This window comes from Canis aureus, chromosome 24 (assembly GCF_053574225.1).
Source record: "Canis aureus isolate CA01 chromosome 24, VMU_Caureus_v.1.0, whole genome shotgun sequence".
Taxonomy (NCBI): Eukaryota; Metazoa; Chordata; class Mammalia; order Carnivora; family Canidae; genus Canis; species Canis aureus.
Genome location: NC_135634.1, coordinates 31,949,698 through 31,968,229, shown reverse-complemented (window position 1 = coordinate 31,968,229; position 18,532 = coordinate 31,949,698). Strand labels below are relative to the sequence as shown.

General features: G+C 46.7%; 1 protein-coding gene across 3 annotated transcripts in view; it reads left to right on the top strand.

Annotated features, from left to right (window-relative positions):
• DPYSL2 (dihydropyrimidinase like 2) overlaps nucleotides 1–17,402 on the top strand; it is a 137,694-nt gene extending 120,292 nt beyond the window's left edge. For all 3 annotated transcript variants that reach the window (XM_077868769.1, XM_077868770.1, XM_077868771.1), the window contains exons 9-14: nucleotides 2,873–3,029; nucleotides 3,476–3,617; nucleotides 6,451–6,621; nucleotides 11,505–11,684; nucleotides 12,538–12,703; nucleotides 14,405–17,402. In XM_077868769.1, the coding sequence (XP_077724895.1) occupies nucleotides 2,873–3,029; nucleotides 3,476–3,617; nucleotides 6,451–6,621; nucleotides 11,505–11,684; nucleotides 12,538–12,703; nucleotides 14,405–14,496 (908 nt within the window). In that variant the 3' untranslated portion in view covers nucleotides 14,497–17,402. The remainder of the gene's footprint in view (nucleotides 1–2,872; nucleotides 3,030–3,475; nucleotides 3,618–6,450; nucleotides 6,622–11,504; nucleotides 11,685–12,537; nucleotides 12,704–14,404) is intronic.
• Nucleotides 17,403–18,532: the final 1,130 nt, after the last annotated feature.

Here is an 18,532-nt window from a genome sequence, read left to right as displayed (position 1 = left end):
GTTTAACTCCTGCCCTGTCTTTGGGGGGCTAAAGAAAAGAAATCACCTAAAAGCCAGCAAGGACCTCTGAATCCCTTGGAATTTGAAGAGGACAAAGCAGAAATGAGCCACAAGATGCCTCTGTCCTCCAGGATCCCCATCTTAGTTCAGCCTCGGCCTCAGGAGTCAGGTTCTGGTCTGCAATGGCCTTGGAGCTCTGACCCAGTTCTGGGCTTTCCGGGGGCTGCAGGCTGGGTTCATTCCTTTGCAGTGAGGTGTGTGTTCCCAAGCACAGAGTGAATGGGGAACCCCCTAACCCACCCCCGCAATCTGAGCTGTATTTTGCAGAGTGAGATGAAGGCCACAGTCAAGGGCACTCACACTCGTGGGATCCAGGATGTTGTTCCAGGAACCAGATCCTCCTTGTTCTAAAGTTTCCAAAGGCAGGACTGAAGAGCAGCTTCAGGGAGAAGATGACCCATAGCAAATGACAGGAAAATCAGGGAAGTGTTTATGCTTGCCCACGGATCTTCAGAGACAGTCTAACCACTCTTTTTCTCTGAGCAGTTCCACTCTCTCGACCCTATTCATGTCCACAGAACCAGGAAACCTTTGGGGTGACAGATCCTTTGTTTCTCTTGGCTCTCTAGGGAGACCTCCCCTTTGTGTGGCAGTAGTGGGACCTCCAGGCTTGGCTGGGTCAGAAGAGCTCTCGTCAGCTCAGCTGGGTCCTGCTGATGTGCAAACCAAAAGCTGGGAGCCCGGGGGTCCTATGAGATCCGGAGAGGGAGGCCCAGTGCTGCTCTGCTCACCCATCTGCATTTATAAATGGCCCTGGCAGCAGCTAAGGCCTTCTCATTATGCCTTGTTTTTCCACTTTGGGATGAACTGGAGCAGTTTGTGTAGCCGCCCAACTGGCTCCTGGGACTGCATCCTGCTCCGGGAGACTTTGAGTGGGTCAGGAACTCAGGAGCCCTTCAGGTGATTCTGAGCATTGGCTCTTTTCTGCCTGGGGGTGTCCTGCTGTGTGAGGCTTCCCCGGGGGTCCTGGAGATTCTGGAGCTCACCCTCCTGCCTGGGGATTTTTTCTGATTTCCTCCAAGTGAGCTGCCTGCCCTGGCCTCTTAACACTCCCTGGCTGGAGAGAGGCTCCTTTGTGAAATTCCTGAGGCTGGAGGGGGGCGCCTGGGAGGAGCCAGCTCTAGAGCAACAGGGGAGGGTGTTGGGGTGTATTATCAAGAGCTAAGTCCTTGAAAGAGGCTGGGGAAAGGAGAGGAGGTGCATTCCTGACTGGGAAGTGTTTGGCCTCGAGGACCCTGTGTTTGGAGAAGAGGGATCCCTTGGGTGAACCACTAGGGGAGTGGTCAGCCCTGTGCACAAGGGAGGAGACTGGAGAGGTGCATTCCTGGTGGTGGTGAAGGCTGGCTGAGGTCAAATTCCAGCCCTGATGCCCTCGGCTAATGAAGTATCACACCCTTTCATCAGTGTGACACACACTTACTGAATGCCTACTGTGTGTGGGCGGGCTCACTTTCTTCCAGAATTCTCCCATCAGGTGGAGAATAAAAAAAATTCAAAACTGGGTAATCGTTGGGGTATTGGAGGGGAGAACTGGATGAGTTGTGAATGATTTTTTTTAAATTTTTTTTTTAAATTTTAAAATTTTATTTATTCATGGGAGACCCAGAGAGGTAGGCAAAGGCATAGGCAGAGGGACAAGCAGGCTCCCTGCAGGAAGCCCAATGCAGGACTTGATCCCAGGACCCCCGGATCATGAGGGCAGCCAAAGGCAGATGCTCAGCCACTGAGCCACCCAGATGCCCCAGTTGTGGATGATGTTGAGGAAGAGATGAACTTTGGTAGGAAGCTGGATGATGAAGGGCATCAGATGCTTCTGTGTCGAGTTTGTTTCAATTTTTGAAGGCAGAAGGGCTGCTTAGGAGGAATGGGAAGGCATGGGAAGATCACTCTGGAGGTATCCTAGGGAGTGAGCAGAGGGGTGGGGAAGAACGAGGAGAAAGCAAAAGTAAATCTGAACTCCAATTGAGAGGCTCTGTCAGAATGGGCTGGGGAGAAAGGAAGAGGCCCGATGGAAGGGAAGATGTGTGGGGTGGCCAGGGAAGGATGTGTTTAAGGGATTGAAGCACTGGCATTCCAGTGGCATTATGACTCCTGATTTTCTGGGTTGCAGCAGACACGATTTGAGTGAGCATCAGGGAATTGACATTCTCGGATGATGTGTTAACTTAGACTAAGCTTCTGGAAACACTGACATCCCGGTGGTATAACCATGCAGGACCCTTCATTTCTCAGTCTTCTATCGGCAGTGCTGCTGGTGGCTCTTGGGGACAGCTGCCATTCAGAGATCCAGGCTGTCCCTCAGACCTACCTGGAGGGCTGTAGATGAGTTCCCGAATGCTTCAGCCCACTGCTGTCATGTGTAACTTCTCTTGCAGCCCAGGAGCCAGAAAGGGCAAGTGCAAAGGTGCTGGGCAATGTTGGGAAAGAAGGGAAAGCATTTCGTGAGCAATGAAGTTAAGCTTGAGGTCACCCCAATATAAGAGTTCAGACAGCATTTGGGAGTGGGCATTTGAATGCAGTGTGAGTGGGAGATTGTTTAGTAGACGTGGGGATCAGCAGTGTCAGAGGTGGAAGTGTGTATTGGGGTCGAAGAGTGGGGCTCCAGGTGGAATCTTAGGGAGCACATGTTGGACTGGTGACTTTGGCTGGTGGTATCTGGCCATCGGTGTCATCATCTGTGAGAGGATGCTGGTGCCTCCTTCCAGGAGAGTGGGGAGAGTGTGTGGCCTTCTGCCAGGTGGGTAGCGACTCCCACCAGGGTGGTTTCCTTCCCCGGTTGCATTGTACTCAGCCTTGGTTTTCTGTTTGTCAGGAACCGTGGTGTATGGGGAGCCCATCACCGCCAGCTTGGGAACTGATGGCTCCCACTACTGGAGCAAGAACTGGGCCAAGGCCGCTGCTTTTGTCACCTCCCCGCCCCTGAGCCCTGACCCGACCACTCCGGACTTTCTGAACTCCTTGCTGTCCTGGTGAGTCTTGGCGACTTGCTTGCGCTCCCCATTCTCAAGGTACAGCCTGGTGGGCACAAGCAGGCTTGCAAACAGAGAGACCTTTGTTTTCCAAATTCAGATCACTAAGCGAGAACAGGGAATTATGGCTCTGATGTTGTTCTGCTGGGAACTTTCAGATAAAAACCTGGGCCGTCTTGAAAGCCAGGCAGCGGGGATGAGGTATCAAAAGGGTTCCACTGGGGTGCAGTCTCACTGTAAGATAAGATACCTCACAAAGTGGGTTTAGACATGCAGCATTATATTGAAGTTTCCTCCTGAATTTCCTATCTCCTGGCAGGGGTAGGGGGAAGGATAGGCTATTTCAAGAGCTTTCAGTGGCCTAGAAAATGAAAAAAAAAAAAAAATGTCCAAAGTGATTTGAAGTCGAAGATGAGTTAAAAACCAGTTGTGTGTTTTCCTTCCAGCGGAGATCTTCAGGTCACTGGCAGTGCCCATTGTACATTCAACACGGCCCAGAAGGCTGTAGGAAAGGACAATTTCACCCTGATCCCCGAAGGCACCAATGGCACCGAGGAGCGGATGTCCGTTATCTGGGATAAGGCTGTGGTAAGGAGCAGGGGCCTTGCTCATGGACTCGTGTCAGCTTGCCCCTGCCTCCCTGTCTGATGGTCGTGGGTCTCACGTAGGCCTTGAAATGGTAGTTGAGAAAACTCTAGAAGCTGGTCCTTGCGTGATAGTACTTTTTAGGTTTGGGAATCCAACATCACTGCTTATAGGTCATTTCCTCCTAAATACTATATGTATTTCTTACTGTTGTCATCTGTGGATCAATGGAAGCTGAAAACAAACAAACCCAGAGACTTTTTAAAATAGGACTTTTTTGATCAGTCAGGAAAAAACTTAGCAACCTGGTGACAGTCTCAGTCAATCTGTTAGTTTGGGGAATGGATTCTGTTTCCTTCAAACTGTCTTTTAGGGCTCTCTGGAGCTGGCATTACTGCCCACTGCAGGCTTCTGGGAACCCTGCTTTGAACGTATATTGACCTTTCAGGGGTCCTTTGGGATTTTTCATTTTCAGTGTTTTGTTTTTTGAAAGATTTTATTTATTTATTCATGAGCGACACCGAGAGAGAGAGGCAGAGACACAGGCAGAAGGAGAAGCAGGCTCCCCGCAGGTAGCCCAATGTGGGACTTGATCCTGGGACTGGGATGATGCCCCTGAGCCAAAGGCAGATGCTCAACCTCTGAGCCACCTAGGTGTCCCTCATTTTCAGTGATTTTTTTTTTTAAATAAGATTTTATTTATTTATTCATGAGAGACACACAGAGAGAGAGAGGCAGAGACACGGGGAGAGGGAGAAGCAGGCTCCATGCAGGGAGCCCGACGTGGGACTCGATCCCGGGTCTCCAGAATCAGGCCCTAGGCCAAAGGCGGCGCTAAACCGCTGAGCCACCCGGGCTGCCCCTCATTTTCAGTGTTTTAAGCATAGTAGCAGGAGTGCTTCGGTTGTTCAGTTAAACGTCTGCCTTCGGCTCAGGTCATGATCCCAGAGTCCTGGGATCAAGCCCCACGTTGGACTTCCTGCTTAGTGGGGAGTCTGCTTCTCTCTCTCCCTCTGCCCCTCTTGTCCACCGGGCTCGTTTGCGCTCTGTCTCAAATAAATAAAAATATTTTTTAAAATGTAGTAACAGAACAGATTTTCTGGTTCTTAATGATTTTTTTTAGATTATGGGAACAATATAATCTCATTCCAAAAAGAATAAGGAAGTAAAAACCACTCATTTCACACCATCTTTCAGATAACTGCAATGAACCTTTTGGCAAATGTCTTCCCAGTTTTTGCCAGTCCAAGAGCACACGTGTGTCTATGACATGTATGTGTGTGAGTGTGTAAGAAGCACTGGCATTATCTATACTATTTTGTGGCCCATTTTATTGAAACAGTATATCCTGAAAAGTCTCCATATCCTTAAGTATACTTGAAAAACTTGGTCTTTAGTAGCTGAAGATTCCATCTTAACCCTGGATTTGTAACTCTTTGAACGTTTATGTTATTTCTGATTTTTTTTTTTCTGAGATGAACATCTTCTGTAAACATCCTTGGACAGATCTTTAACTGTGGTTGTAGAAGAAATTTCTAGAAGTGGTATTCATAGGTCAAAGGGTGTGTATATGTTTAAGGCTATTGCTATATATCGTCTAAATTCCTTCTAGAAAGATTGTACCAATTTTTATGCTGCCAGCCGTGCATGACATTGTCTTCTTTGAGGTCCAAATTGGTATTATATCAGCAAAATAGAAGTATTGCTGATCTGGCTGGTGAATTTGTTTTACATTTACTCTCTCCAATTACTGATTAAAATGAATTTTTTTCACGTCCTTATTGGCTGTTTGTATTTCTCACTCTCTTAATACTTGCTCATTTTCTTTGCTCATTTTTCTACTACCTTTAGAGTGGGTTGCCTACAGACAGGCAGTCATTTCCTCAGATTCTGTATGTATGTATGTATGTATGTATGTATTTATTTATTTATTTATTTATTTATTTAATACAGAGAGAGGGGGGTGGGGCGCAGAGACACAGGAGAGGGAGAAGCAGGCTCCATGCAGGAAGCCCGACACGGGACTCGATCCCGGGTCTCCAGGATCATGCTCTGGGCTGAAGGCAGCGCTAAACCGCTGAGCCACCCGGGCTGCCCCAGATTCTATATTTAAAGGGAAGAGGAGGACAAGTGGTAGAGACGAGAAACAGCAGGGAAGGATGTGAGGAGACTGGGACTGGCACCTATGGCATGCTGTGGACACCCAGACATGGCCTTGGGACCTCTAGGTGTCCTAGACTGGAGACCTAGGGCTGTGCCTGTGGTTTTGAAAAGCACAGTCATTTGGGCCAAACGATGTTTCCTGAAGGGCTCTGAACTTTTCACTTGGAAACAATTACAGATTCAGAGGAAGTTAACAAAGACAAAGAGGGGTCCTGTGTATAGTTCATCTGTTCTCACCAATGCATAATTCTGGCACCATATCAAAGCCCACGGAGTGACAGTGGTGCAAGGCGTGTGTATGATTCTGTGTCATTTTGCCATATGTGATTCATGTAACCACCACTACGGTCAAGACACAGATTTCCTCCATCACCACAAGGACCCCCTTTGTGAGGCCCTGTGATTGTCACACTGACCCTTGACCCCTGGAGGAGTCTCCACCTCGCCCCTCATCTGTCCTCCATCTCTGTATCTTCGTTTTTTTGAGAATGAGATTATTAAATAGAGTCATATGGTATGTGGCCTTTTGAGATTGGTTCTTTCACTGTGCGCAATGCCCTTAAAATCCATGCAAATTGTTGTGTGTTTCCAAAGCGTGTTTCTATTTTCGCTAAGTTGTATTCCACCCTTCAACTTTTTAACTTGCTTTTGGGGTATGTGTCACACTCTTCAGGTCACTGGGAAGATGGATGAGAACCAGTTTGTGGCCGTGACCAGCACCAACGCAGCCAAAGTCTTCAACCTTTACCCTCGGAAGGGCCGCATTGCTGTGGGATCTGATGCTGACCTGGTTATCTGGGATCCCGACAGCGTTAAAACCATCTCTGCCAAGACCCACAACAGCGTAAGTCCAGTTAATTGCATGGACCCAGTCCCCAACGAATTATAGTCCCAGAAAGGGATTGAGGCAGGGAGAGTCCCCAGAAAGAGCTTGTTGTGATAGGAATGAACTTCCCCCAGGGTATGTTGTAACTTGAGGTTTGCTGAAAAAAATAGTAGCTATCTTATCTCTCTCTGGTCAGGACAATAAGAATGTTAACCCTTCTCAGCGTTTTGGAGTTCTTTATAGGTAGAGGTCTTTGTAGACCTTCAGAGCCTCCAAAGTTATGCCAGGACATCAGAAGCTTCTAGAAGTCAGGCGCCATCCTATGTGAATGGTTGGGTGCAGCACCTTTCATGGCGGTGCTGGCCACAAGGGACCCACAACAAACATTCAGATATCCACTCCTGAGGTGCCCACTGGGCACTTTTATTCTTTTAAGCCACTGCTTTCTCATGTCAGTGTTTCAGGACAGAAACCTCAGTGACAGATGCTCTTGGTGGTCCAAAAGGAATGAATTGACTTTGAGTTGACTTTTTTCCTTCTTCCTCACTGGCTGACTTAGCTTCGCAGCATAGCATTACAGCCACACCTACCCTTTTTTTTTTTTTTTTAAGATTTTAAAAATTTATTCATGAGAGGCATAGAGAGAGAGGCAGAGACATAGGCAGAGGGAGAAGCAGGCTTCCCATGGGGAGCCTGATGTGGAACTTGATCCCAGGATCTCAGGATCCCAGGATCCCAGGATCACAAATAGCCAAAGGCAGACGCTTAACCACTGAGCCACCCAGGCGTCCCCAGCCACACCTACTTGTAACTTAGATCACAACTCTTGGGGTCTCAGAATGGCCCCTATGGGCAGAGCTCCTAAGGTCCTGCCCGGTGAACCTACCTGTTCATATGTATTAACAACACAGCCCCATTTACTTTTTACATGGCCTTCTCAGTAAAGAGATGGCTCCATTTACCCCAGTTACTTAGTGCGAAGATTGTAAATGGAAGCTTCAAGAGCTTACGTGACCAGTTTGACATTATATAGCTACTTTGTGGTAGAGCCAGAATTAGAACCCCAGATTGTCCAAGGTCCTTCCCTGCCACACTGCATATGTAGCCTCTTGGCCAGGCTTACCTGGAGGGAATGCTCCCCTTCCCTTGTGGCCCCTTCTACAGAGGTGATGCGTGAGTTGGACTCATTATTTAAGTTGTGGATGACCCAGCTAGGGAGTTTACATGTGGAGCCCTTTCCAGGCCGAAGAGAGGACGTGAAGGAGAGATGATTCAAGAAGACATTCCGCCCTTCACACATCATTGCCAAACCTTTCCAGAGCAAAAGCACTGCCCTACCTTTACGTCCAGGCAACCCCGTGTAAAGAAAGTACCTCTGTTCTGTCCTCACCTGATTCAAAGAGTCCACACTAAACACATTTGTGCAGCATTAATCATCCAGGAAAATACAAATGAGAGGTTTTCCCTGCGTAATACAGTGTTTCATACCACTGGGCTAATTAGCTTTAATTTGGAGCATTTAGCTAACTATTACTGAGCCCTGCTGCCAAGCCTCTGCTTGGGTTTTTCAGGCATCCAGCCAGATGAGTAATTTCAGAGAGCCAGGGCTGGATGTAGGTTAAAAATGTCTATACCTGGTGAACAACGACGCCTCGCTGCCTCACGGTTTGATAGAAAGTTGATTCTGTATACCCTGAGCTGTGATCTGACCAATGGGCTCGTTCATTTAAAGTCACATAGAGTCATGGGGCTGGTTCCTCCCATCTTTTAAAAATGGGGAATGGCTCAGAGCCCTTTTAGGCTTTTGTGATCTGTCCTTTACAAGCGATTAAACTCAACATATGCGTCTTATGATGGCTTTGTCACTGAAGAGCTCGCAGTCTTATTGTGAAACGACAATAAAAAACCAGACAGTGGATGAGCGAACATTTCTTAAGTGCCTACTCTGGGCCAAGTACCGTGCTGGATGCTTTTGTTCATTTTATTTCATTGAGTCTTGGCATCATTCCTACAGGGTAGGCTTTATAAACCCCGGTAGGTGAGGAGCTGAGTCTCAGATGTGTAAAGAACTTGTCCAAAGTCACAGCTGGGGTGTGGCCGACCTGGGATACAAACCCAGGGTGGATTTGTCCCAAGTGGTCTCCAGTCCTCCAGTAGGGTGCAAGAGGAGCTTGTAGAGTGTAGATACTTAGCTGTGGAGTGACACGGAAGAGCTGGGGCTTGATGCCCTCAGGATGACGTACACCCTGTAAAGGTCACTTTGGAGATGACAGGATTCAGACTTTGTGATCTACGGATGTATGTTGGTTTTGTTGTCATGTTCACATAAGCCTTGGGAGAGAGGCAGTTGGAGAACCTGTGGTTCTGAGGCAGGATTCAAATGATTGGCTCAGGGTTCCACGCACAACTCCTAGATTTCACCAAATCTGAGATGCCTTTGATTTGAAGCTATTCCCTGCGTTCATTCACTACCATGAAAGAAAACACACCAATCTGAGTCTACTATGAGACTCCTTTCCAAATACACTCTGCTACCTAGGGCTTGCCTGTGCTTCGCATAGGATAACCATGAGGTGAGTCTGCCCTGGAGAAAGGGGGGGACAAAGAATCTTGTGTGTCTCAACATCAGCATTGGGGGCTGAGCAGGCAAAAACAGCTCCTGAGAAGATGAGCTGCAAGCTGGTACTCCTGCAGGTTGCTGGCGATCTGAACTCCTCCTGCCAGAGTGGTCTAGAGAAATGTCAGGCTGAGCAATTCATGTAAAATGGCCTCAGTGTGGCAATCCCCCAGGCCAGTGGGAAAAGCAGAGCTCAATTCCACTGGCAGAGAGCTCTGTTCCATGTGGACTGACAAGGGGTTGCTCAGCTCCATTGTTGTGAGACACATACTGATTCCAGGGAGGAGTGTCTTTAAAATGATGGAAGACAGTCACAGACTTGAGGACACATGCTTTGGTCCTGGAATGAATGTGTGGGATCCCCTCTGATCCCCCTGGTGCCTCTCTGCCTCGTTCCTTGGGGAGCTTCTACAGGATTCTTTTTGAGGCTCAGAGCAGTGCCAACAGTCCTTCATTGCAGTTTTCTTTTTCTTTTTCTTTTTCTTTTCTTTTTTTTTTTTTAAGATTTTATTTCTTTATTCATGAGGGACACAGAGAGGCAGAAACATAGGCAGAAGGAGAAGCAGACTCCTTGCAAGGAGCCTGATGCGGGACTTGATCCTGGGACCCAGGGATCATGACCTGAGCCAAAGCAGACACTCAACCACTGAGCCACCCAGGTGTCCTTCATTGCCATTTTCAATCAACATCACTGCATTCTGATACTGAATGCGAGCTGTTAAGCCAACCTGGGGCTTCCCCTGCCTTCTGAGCCACTACGTCAGGCAGAAATGTTCTCCTGAGCCATACTGTACCCTATCAGCTCTCTGTTCACAGACTCTTCTCTGGTGCTGTTAACCTGTCTGACTTTCCCCAGAAAGCCAAGCTGCTTTGTATGGTGAGGGCTCCCTCTTCATCCTCCAGCCACAGCCATTTGTGCCCATGAACAGGGCAGGCAGGAAGAAGTGAGGCATCATGAAAGCTGGGGAAGTAGCAAGGGGTGAGCTGAAGCTGTAGGATGGGGCTGTGGCACGTGGAGTAGCGCCTCCTCTTTTCTGTTACCTTCCTCTGCAACAGCAGACTCACATGCATGTGAAGAATCTGCCTGTTTTCTTTTCTTTTTTTTTTAAATTTTATTTATTTATTCATGACATATACAGATAGAGGGAAAGAGGCAGAGACACAGGCAGAGGGAGAAGCAGGCCCCATGCAGGGAGCCCGACGTCGGACCTGATCCCAGGACTCTAGGATCACGCCCTGGGCCCAAGGCAGGCACTAAACCGCTGAGCCACCCGGGGATCCCTGATCCTGCCTGTTTTCCAAGAGGTCGCCCAGCTGGGTCACTTTGCAAAGCTTGAAGCTAAAGGGATAGCTGCATAGTCTGGGTGTTAACTGGACTTCAAACATTTTATTGAAGGCATGCCTCGAGTTCCCTCAGTCTTTTTCATTCAGGGATTGCTGTTGAATCACATGGCTAACAGATTGGAAAAACAACTGTGACTGGGTGGCTCAATCGATTAAGGGTCTGCCTCCGGATCAGGTCTTGATGTTAGGGTCCAGGGATCGAGCCCCACATTGGGCTCTCTGCTTAGTGGAGAGTCTGCTTCTCCCTTTCCCTCTGCCAGTCACTCCCCTTGCTTATGGTCTTTCTCTCTGTGTCAAATAAATAAATAAAATCTTAAAAAGAAAACGATTGGAAAACCAGGAAATCCAATGGGAAGATCTGCTCATGGATGGTGTATTTTGCAATGAAATTTAGAACTCAGGGACACCTGGGTGGCTCAGTGGTTGAGCATCTGCCTTCTGCTCAGGATGTGATCTCAGAGTTCTGGGATCAAGTCCCACATTAGGCTCCTACATGGAGCCTGCTTCTCCTCTGTCTGCCTGTGTCTCTGCCTCTCTCTGTCTCTCCTGAATAAATAAGTAAAATCTTTAAAAAAAAAAAAAAGGAAGAAAGAAATTTAGAACTTGGTCAGAGAAGGCCTTTGGATTTTAACTTGATGGGGGCTTGAATCCGTGAGGATAGAGGTGCTGCTAATATGAGGAATCATTTCCTTTATATTTGTGTAGCATTTCCAAACCCTCATGCTTTTCCATACAATGTTCCTGTTTAGCTCTTTTTCCCCAAAGTTTTTGAGAGACAGGAAAGACTATTCTGTATTCTAGACAGGGAAATCAAGACCGAGACATTAAGTGCCTGCTGGAGTGGCCAGTCAGGACAGGGACTTCAGTCTCTGGGCCTTTCTTTTGTCTGTGTGATCTTGGGCAGAGTGTATGCTAATGTTTACGTATTGTCTCTTCCTAGGCCCTCGAGTACAACATCTTCGAGGGCATGGAGTGCCGTGGCTCTCCACTGGTGGTCATCAGCCAGGGGAAGATCGTTCTGGAGGATGGCACCCTTCATGTTACCGAAGGCTCTGGGCGCTACATCCCCCGGAAGCCTTTCCCTGATTTTGTTTACAAGCGTATCAAGGCGAGGAGCAGAGTGAGTAGCTTCGATCCTTACAAATTGTCTTTATCATGGGTTAAGTTCAGTTCCATAAATGTTTACTAGGCACTTTGAGTTAGAATAGTGAGGTGGACATGGAGGGAGGGGGTAGGTTAGGAATAAGGGATACATGATTTTTTTATTTCTGGAGTTCAGAATACCAGTGGATGAGTCAGGTATGCCCATAGCCAGCCCCAGAAATGAAGTAAAGAGTGTGGCATATCCTGTGATGAGAAGTGTAAAGTGAGGTTCAGAGGAGGCAGCCATGGCCATTGCTCTGGAGTCCTAGGCTGAAGTGTCATGGGAAGAGGGCCCTTTGAGTTGGGTTTTGAAGGTTAAGTAGGAGTTTGAAAAGCCAAAGGGGGGTACACAAGGGAATTAGAATGCCATGATTATGGAAGACATATAGTGCATTCTGGGCATGGTATAGCACTGGTACTTGGGACTGTGAGGCAGAGATTGGATGGAACTGTGAGGGAATTAAAGAGAGTGAGATTGAAAAGAAAACTGGGGGGGCCAGATCTTGAATGTGAGACCAAATCTCTTCACAGTATGTTTGGAGTTTTGGCCTTGGGTATAAGTTAAAGTGCTATGGGGGAAAGATGGTAAGAAATATTAGTTTTTAAGGTAACTAGTACCCATGGTCTGTCTTCTGAGAATGTTGGCCTGGAGTGGTGGGGGCTGGCTCCTCGCTGACATCTGTCCCTGCTCTATGTGTCCATAAGGGGAACCCTTTTTCCGAACATCTCACAGGCCCGTCCTGACTGCCACTCCTTCCCCATTCGGAGGGTTGCCAGGGAGATGTCCTCTGCGAACGCAGCAGGAGTCAAGGGGCTCTTGTGTTTTGCAGCTGGCAGAGCTGAGAGGGGTTCCTCGTGGCTTGTACGACGGACCTGTGTGTGAGGTGTCTGTGACACCCAAGACAGTCACTCCGGCCTCCTCGGCTAAGACGTCTCCTGCCAAGCAGCAGGCCCCACCTGTCCGGAACCTGCACCAGTCTGGATTCAGCTTGTCTGGTACGGTTATGGTTTGGGTAGGGCCTGGTTCTGCAGGGTTCCTGCTCATGGAGCAGGCAAGTCAAGAATTGATTTTGTTAAAGGGGCAGAACTGGAAAGGAATGATCTTCATGAGAAATATGAATATCCCCAGAGACGTAACTCATACCAATGACCAGTTGGGTTTCAGAATCTTGACAGGAGTTTACATCATATATGATGTTATGATGCATGTTCTCTGTGTATTTATATACAACCTGGTATAGTAAGAGGGCGTTTCTCCAAAGTCTTGTGTCCGTTCTAAAAAAGGGTATTGTATTTCTGAATTCTCTTTGCCCCCGTGCATGTGGTATATTGTAATGGTTCAGCTTATGGAGTCTGGAGTTTGAATAGCTCAACTCTGTAGCCACATGCGGCTCTGCCTCAGTCCCCTTGTCTATAGAATGGGCATAAGAGTAGTAGCTACCTCATGGGGCTGTCGGAGGATTAAATGAGTTAACGTACATGTGAAATGCTTACAACAGAGCCATTTGATAGTTGTGAGTTGTTTGTGTGGATAAAATGTGATGTCAGGGAAGGTGAGAGCAAAAGGTCCAGATTTTAAGGCTTCCTTACTTGAAACTTCCAGTCCTCCATGTGGCCCATGGCTAGAAACCTACTTTTCAAGCTCTCTGTGCCATAGATATGTATCCAGATCTCTATGGCACGTTAAAGAAACAGTTAATCTGATAGATTTTTTTTCTTGTCAGATATACTGGTTTTCAGAAAGCTACCCAGTATGTATATATGCATTACCAATTTTCAAAAAAAAATTAATTATTTAAAAAATTGAGGAGGGGCAGAGGGAGAAAGAATCTTATGCACACTCCCTGCTGAGCACGGAGCCCCACACAGGGCTCCATCTCACCACCCTAAGGTGGTGAGTCGAAACCAAGAGTAGGAGGCTAAACCAACTGAGCCACCCAGGCGCCCCTACCAGTTTTAAAAATTTTAGTTTTGTCAGAAAATGAAATGAGCATAATAATGTCTGTGCTTTTTTCTTTTTCTTTTTCTTTTTCTTCTTTCTTCTTTCTTCTTTCTTTTTTTTCTTTTTTCTTTTTTCTTTATCTGACCAGGCCATTCCAACCTAAGGAAGCATCATTGCTCTTACTCTTGATTAGACAGCAGAGGTGCAGAGTTAGGGGAGTAGAATGTGGCAGAGAAGGCTGTTCAGGCCTTCAGAAAAGCCACCCTGGGTCTGACTAATGAAGAAAGGGGCAGGATGTAGTCTTGGGCAAAAGATGAAATAGTGTTATTTTTACATATAGTTTTACTCTTTCAAACAAGGGAGCCAACCAGCTTCTGCAAAGACTGCTTTACAGGGTGGGTGATTTCTTTGGCTATTTTAAGCCAGTCCCTTTTTTGGAGTTTAAACTTGCAGTGAGGTTTTGAGAGAGGGATAAGGTACATGGTATGGGCCTGGCCCTTTTTCTCCTGGGCTGTGCTATTTGTTTATTTTTATTTATTTTTAAAGATTTTATTTATTCATGAGAGACAGAGAGAGAGAGGGGCAGAGACCTAGGCATTTGACCACTGAGCCACCCAAGTGCCCCTATGCTGTTTTGGTTTAAAGCGGGAACTCTCAAGTGGGAACTCCCTCGTGGGAACCTTCTCCTGGGAACTCTCGAGAACTGGGGGGAACTGGTAGGACTGCTTTTGACTGGACTCCTGTCTCCTCTGCAGGTGCTCAAATTGATGACAACATTCCCCGCCGCACCACCCAGCGCATTGTGGCTCCTCCTGGTGGCCGTGCCAACATCACCAGCCTGGGCTAGAGGTCCTGGCCCCGCAGCCTACGTGGGGATGGGGGATGGGACACCTGAGGACATTCTGAGACTTCCTTCCTTCCTTTTTTTTTTTTTTAAGAGCCTGTGATAGTTACTGTGGGGCAGCCAGTTCATGGGGCCCCCTCTAGGGCCCTGCACTCCGTCCCTCACCCGGAGTCACTGATTTTGCCACCCACTTCCCTATACATCTACGAATATCACACCCAAGTCTATCCACCAACCCCATACACGGAACTGCATCCAACACTCAGACATGCGAAACAAAGCAAATCACAACGAGGGCGTTTTTCATCTCTAACCTCTGTTGTACTTGTTACCATCTTCCTTTTTCATGGGGGCGGGGAGGAAGATAAAGTGAATTGCCCAGAGCTGCCTTTTTCTTTTTAAATTTTTAAAAGTTTTCTTCATGGGTCTGGGGAGAAGGTGGGTGGGGGCGGGGGGAGAGTCTTTTTTTTGTTTTTTGTTTTTAATACTAAATTGGGAAGCCTATTTCGATGTTAATACAAGGGGTTTGAACTGGACATCCTAATGATGCAATTATGTAACCATCGAGCTGCTTCAGGGTGGTTGGCAAACTCTTGTCCCTCCTGAGACGCTCCAAAATGGCCACACTGCATTCCATCGTCTTCTGGGTCAACTGTTGATAAAGGGCAGGTTTTCTTTTAGGCCTAGATTTTGCTGCAGATCACATTTTTTGAGGATTCTCTTCTCCTTTCTTAATATCTTTTCTGCTCTCTCTCTTTAGCTTTTTTATTCATGAATATTCTCACGTGTGTCCCTTTCTTTGTGTTTCCTTCAGCCCTTGTCTCTGAGACCGTGTTTTTCTCTCCGTCCCCTAGTGTCCTCTCAGATGACCGGGTCTACTGTTTTAGTGTGGTCATAAGAACCTGCCTGGAAGAATTTGAGCTTTGTCATTGCAACCATAGTAATATGCTGTCCTAATCTGTACACGACTGGTGCTACCCACCCACCACCACCAGGATATGCGTTTGACTTTGGGATGCTTCCAGGTGCAGTGAAGGCTGAGCTACCCACACTATCACCTGTGGGCTCAGAATAGAACCTCAAACAGTACTGAGATGTTGCAGAAAGAAACCTGAGGTTATAGGACATAAGGTTTTTCCTCCATGCAATGCTAAGTAGCTAAAGAAAGACACCCATCAAATCAGCAAATTGAGCCCCCCATGACCCAAGCAAACCATTCAGCCTCAAGTCGGCCGCCAGCACAATGTTGAGCTGGGAGGAGTCTGACCCTCACTGGGGCTTGCTGTTTCCCAGCCTAGTGTGTCTTTTGGGATTCCAGAGCATGCTGGGACTTCTCGCTTCGGGACAAAAAATATTTTTTTCTTGTTCAACTATTTTGGAAGTTATCCATGCAGTACAGTGGTGCCCCCTTCCACACAGGGGGATACATTCCAAGACCCCCAGTGGATACCTGAGATCTCGAATAGTACTGAACTTGTTTTATCCCCCATACGTACTTGTGATAAACTTTAATTTATAAGGCACAGTAGGAGGTTAACAACAATAACTGATAATAAAACAGGATAATTATACTCTAATAAAATGTATATGAATGTGGTCTCTCTTAAAATATTTTATTATACCATACTCACCCTTGTGATGACATCAGATGAAAGGGTTATATGATGGGATGAAGTGATGTGAATGACGTAGGCGTTGTGACGTAGTGTTAGGCTACTGCTGACCTTCTGACAGTACATCAGAGGGAGAATCACCTGCTTCTGGACTTCAATTGAAGAACTGAAACCGCAAAAAGCAAGACGACAGATATGGGGGGGGGGGGTGATGCTAAATAGCAAGGCCTTCTGAACTCAGAAAATCTTTGGGAAACTGGACTTTGAGTCCATTTTACCTTGTAAGGGGAAAAAATTTGTTGCATGAGCAACATGTCCAGTCACAGCTGTTGTGGGGAGAAGAATCTTACAAATCAAACGTATGGCCCCCATAGAGACCACAGATGACCCTGTGTCCACATCCCTACCCTTGTCTCCGGGACCCTTCCTGCTAGCTGCCTTCATTCCTGGCCCTGTCTTTGCTGATTTGTGTTGCATTTCCTTCCAAACGCGTTTACAGGTTCTTAAGCAATGTTAACGTATGCAGGCTTTTATCAAACCAAATCTGCTTTTGTAAAGCATAACATAAAAAAGTAGATCACATCATTACACTAGTCTCTCCACACATTTTGCCTTTGGGGTTATGGTTGGGGTTTATTTTTTGTTGTTGTTGTTGTTTATTTGTTATTTTAAAAGTAAATTGCACTTTTAAAGAATAATTGGTTAACTTAATATATTTGCTTTTTTCTCACCTGCACTTAGAGGAAATTTGAACAAGTTGGAAAAAAATTTTTTTTTGTTTCAATTCTAAGAAACACTTGCAGCTCTTTTAGTATTCACTGAGTCTTCCTGTTTTTCCTGTACCAGGTCATGGTGATTTTGGTTATTTTAATTGTTTTCTTAAAACCATTTGAAACCTGAAGATTTCTGCAGGCTGTGTAAGCATGTTTACCTGTTGGCTTGCTTTGTGTGTCTGTTAAATGAATGTCATATGTAAATGCTAAAATAAATGGACAGTGTCTCCGAACTGAATAACTACAGTGACTTGATGCTCTAAAACAGTGTAGGACTTAATAATAGATGGTTTCTAATCCTTGGAATTGTGATTGTGACCCATGAGTGGAGGAACTTTCAGTGCTAAAGCTGATAATGTGTGTAGCCAGGAGAGTACCTTTTTTTTTTTTTTTTTTTTTTGTAACCACTGTCTTAATGGCAAAATAATTATGGTAAAAAAAAAAGTCTCGTGTTTATTATTCCTTAAGAACTCTGTGTTATATTACCATGGAACGCCTAATAAAGCAAAATGTGGTTGTTTCAGGGGCGTGTCTGTGTCGAGATGTTCAAGGAGGCAGTTGCTTGGCCTCACCCACCCGAACCTTCCCTTCCTGAAACATTCACAGGCATCTATGGCCTGGCTTTGGTGATGGCACCAAGTCAAGAGTTTTCACTACATGTTGTAAACTCATAGGCAGCTTTGAGCTTATGGCCAGGCCCCTGAGGTCTATTGCCAAACAGAACTGTGTGGCAGAGCTGAGTGTCACACCTTCATAGACCCTGCCCTAGAGAGGGCAGGATATCTTTCAGAATCAAGTTGCAAACACAAGTTTGGAAGTGGGAGTCTAGGGGGGGACCATATAGGTTGGTGTGGTGACCCCTGTGCCCTCTGCATCCATACAGCTGGTTCACCCTGGAAAATCTTCAAGCTATAAGGAGGCATACAAAATAAGAGATGAAAGTGTGTTGACTTGCATCTGAGGCCCAGGAAAGCAGGACAAAGTACGTGTTCTCCACCCCCAGAACAAGGGCCAGGAATGCACACTGGGGGCAAGAGCCATGCCAACCCCAGCTGGCTGGCTGCTTGGTTCTCACAGTTACCGTAACGGGGCACTGGTATATTGGTTCTGAAGACACTGAAGTAAGTGTGTGCTTGGGACTCCCCTGCACAAGCCCACCCTGTGATTGGTGAAGTCTTTCTTTTCGTTTTCTATCCAGCCCTGTCCAAACAGGATATGAGGTGGTTTACAAAAATATATACACTAAACTAAGCTTTATAAACCAGAGTGTTGGAGTGAAGGGGGAAATGAGAGAAGGAAAAATAAGGTAAGGCCTCAGTGGGGTTAGTACCACACACCTGCCATGAGGTTGTAAACGTGGAAGCGAGTTCTGAGCATTCCAGCAGCAAATACAAAAAAAAGGGAAGCGTGGCCAGAAGACCATAAAACATCTATAGTTACCAGAAGTACATTAGTCCAGAAGGAAAACCGAGATTATCGGTCCTCAGCTCTACTGGCAAGGCTTGGCGACCCCTGGAACCACCAGTGTTGTGTATCTAGGGCTGGCTCTACTGCCTTCGCTGTATGTGGTAGCAGATCACCATGATCCCGGAAAATCAAATCTGTCCAAGAGGGGAAGGGAGGAAGGCTCACCCTAACCTTTATTGGACCTGT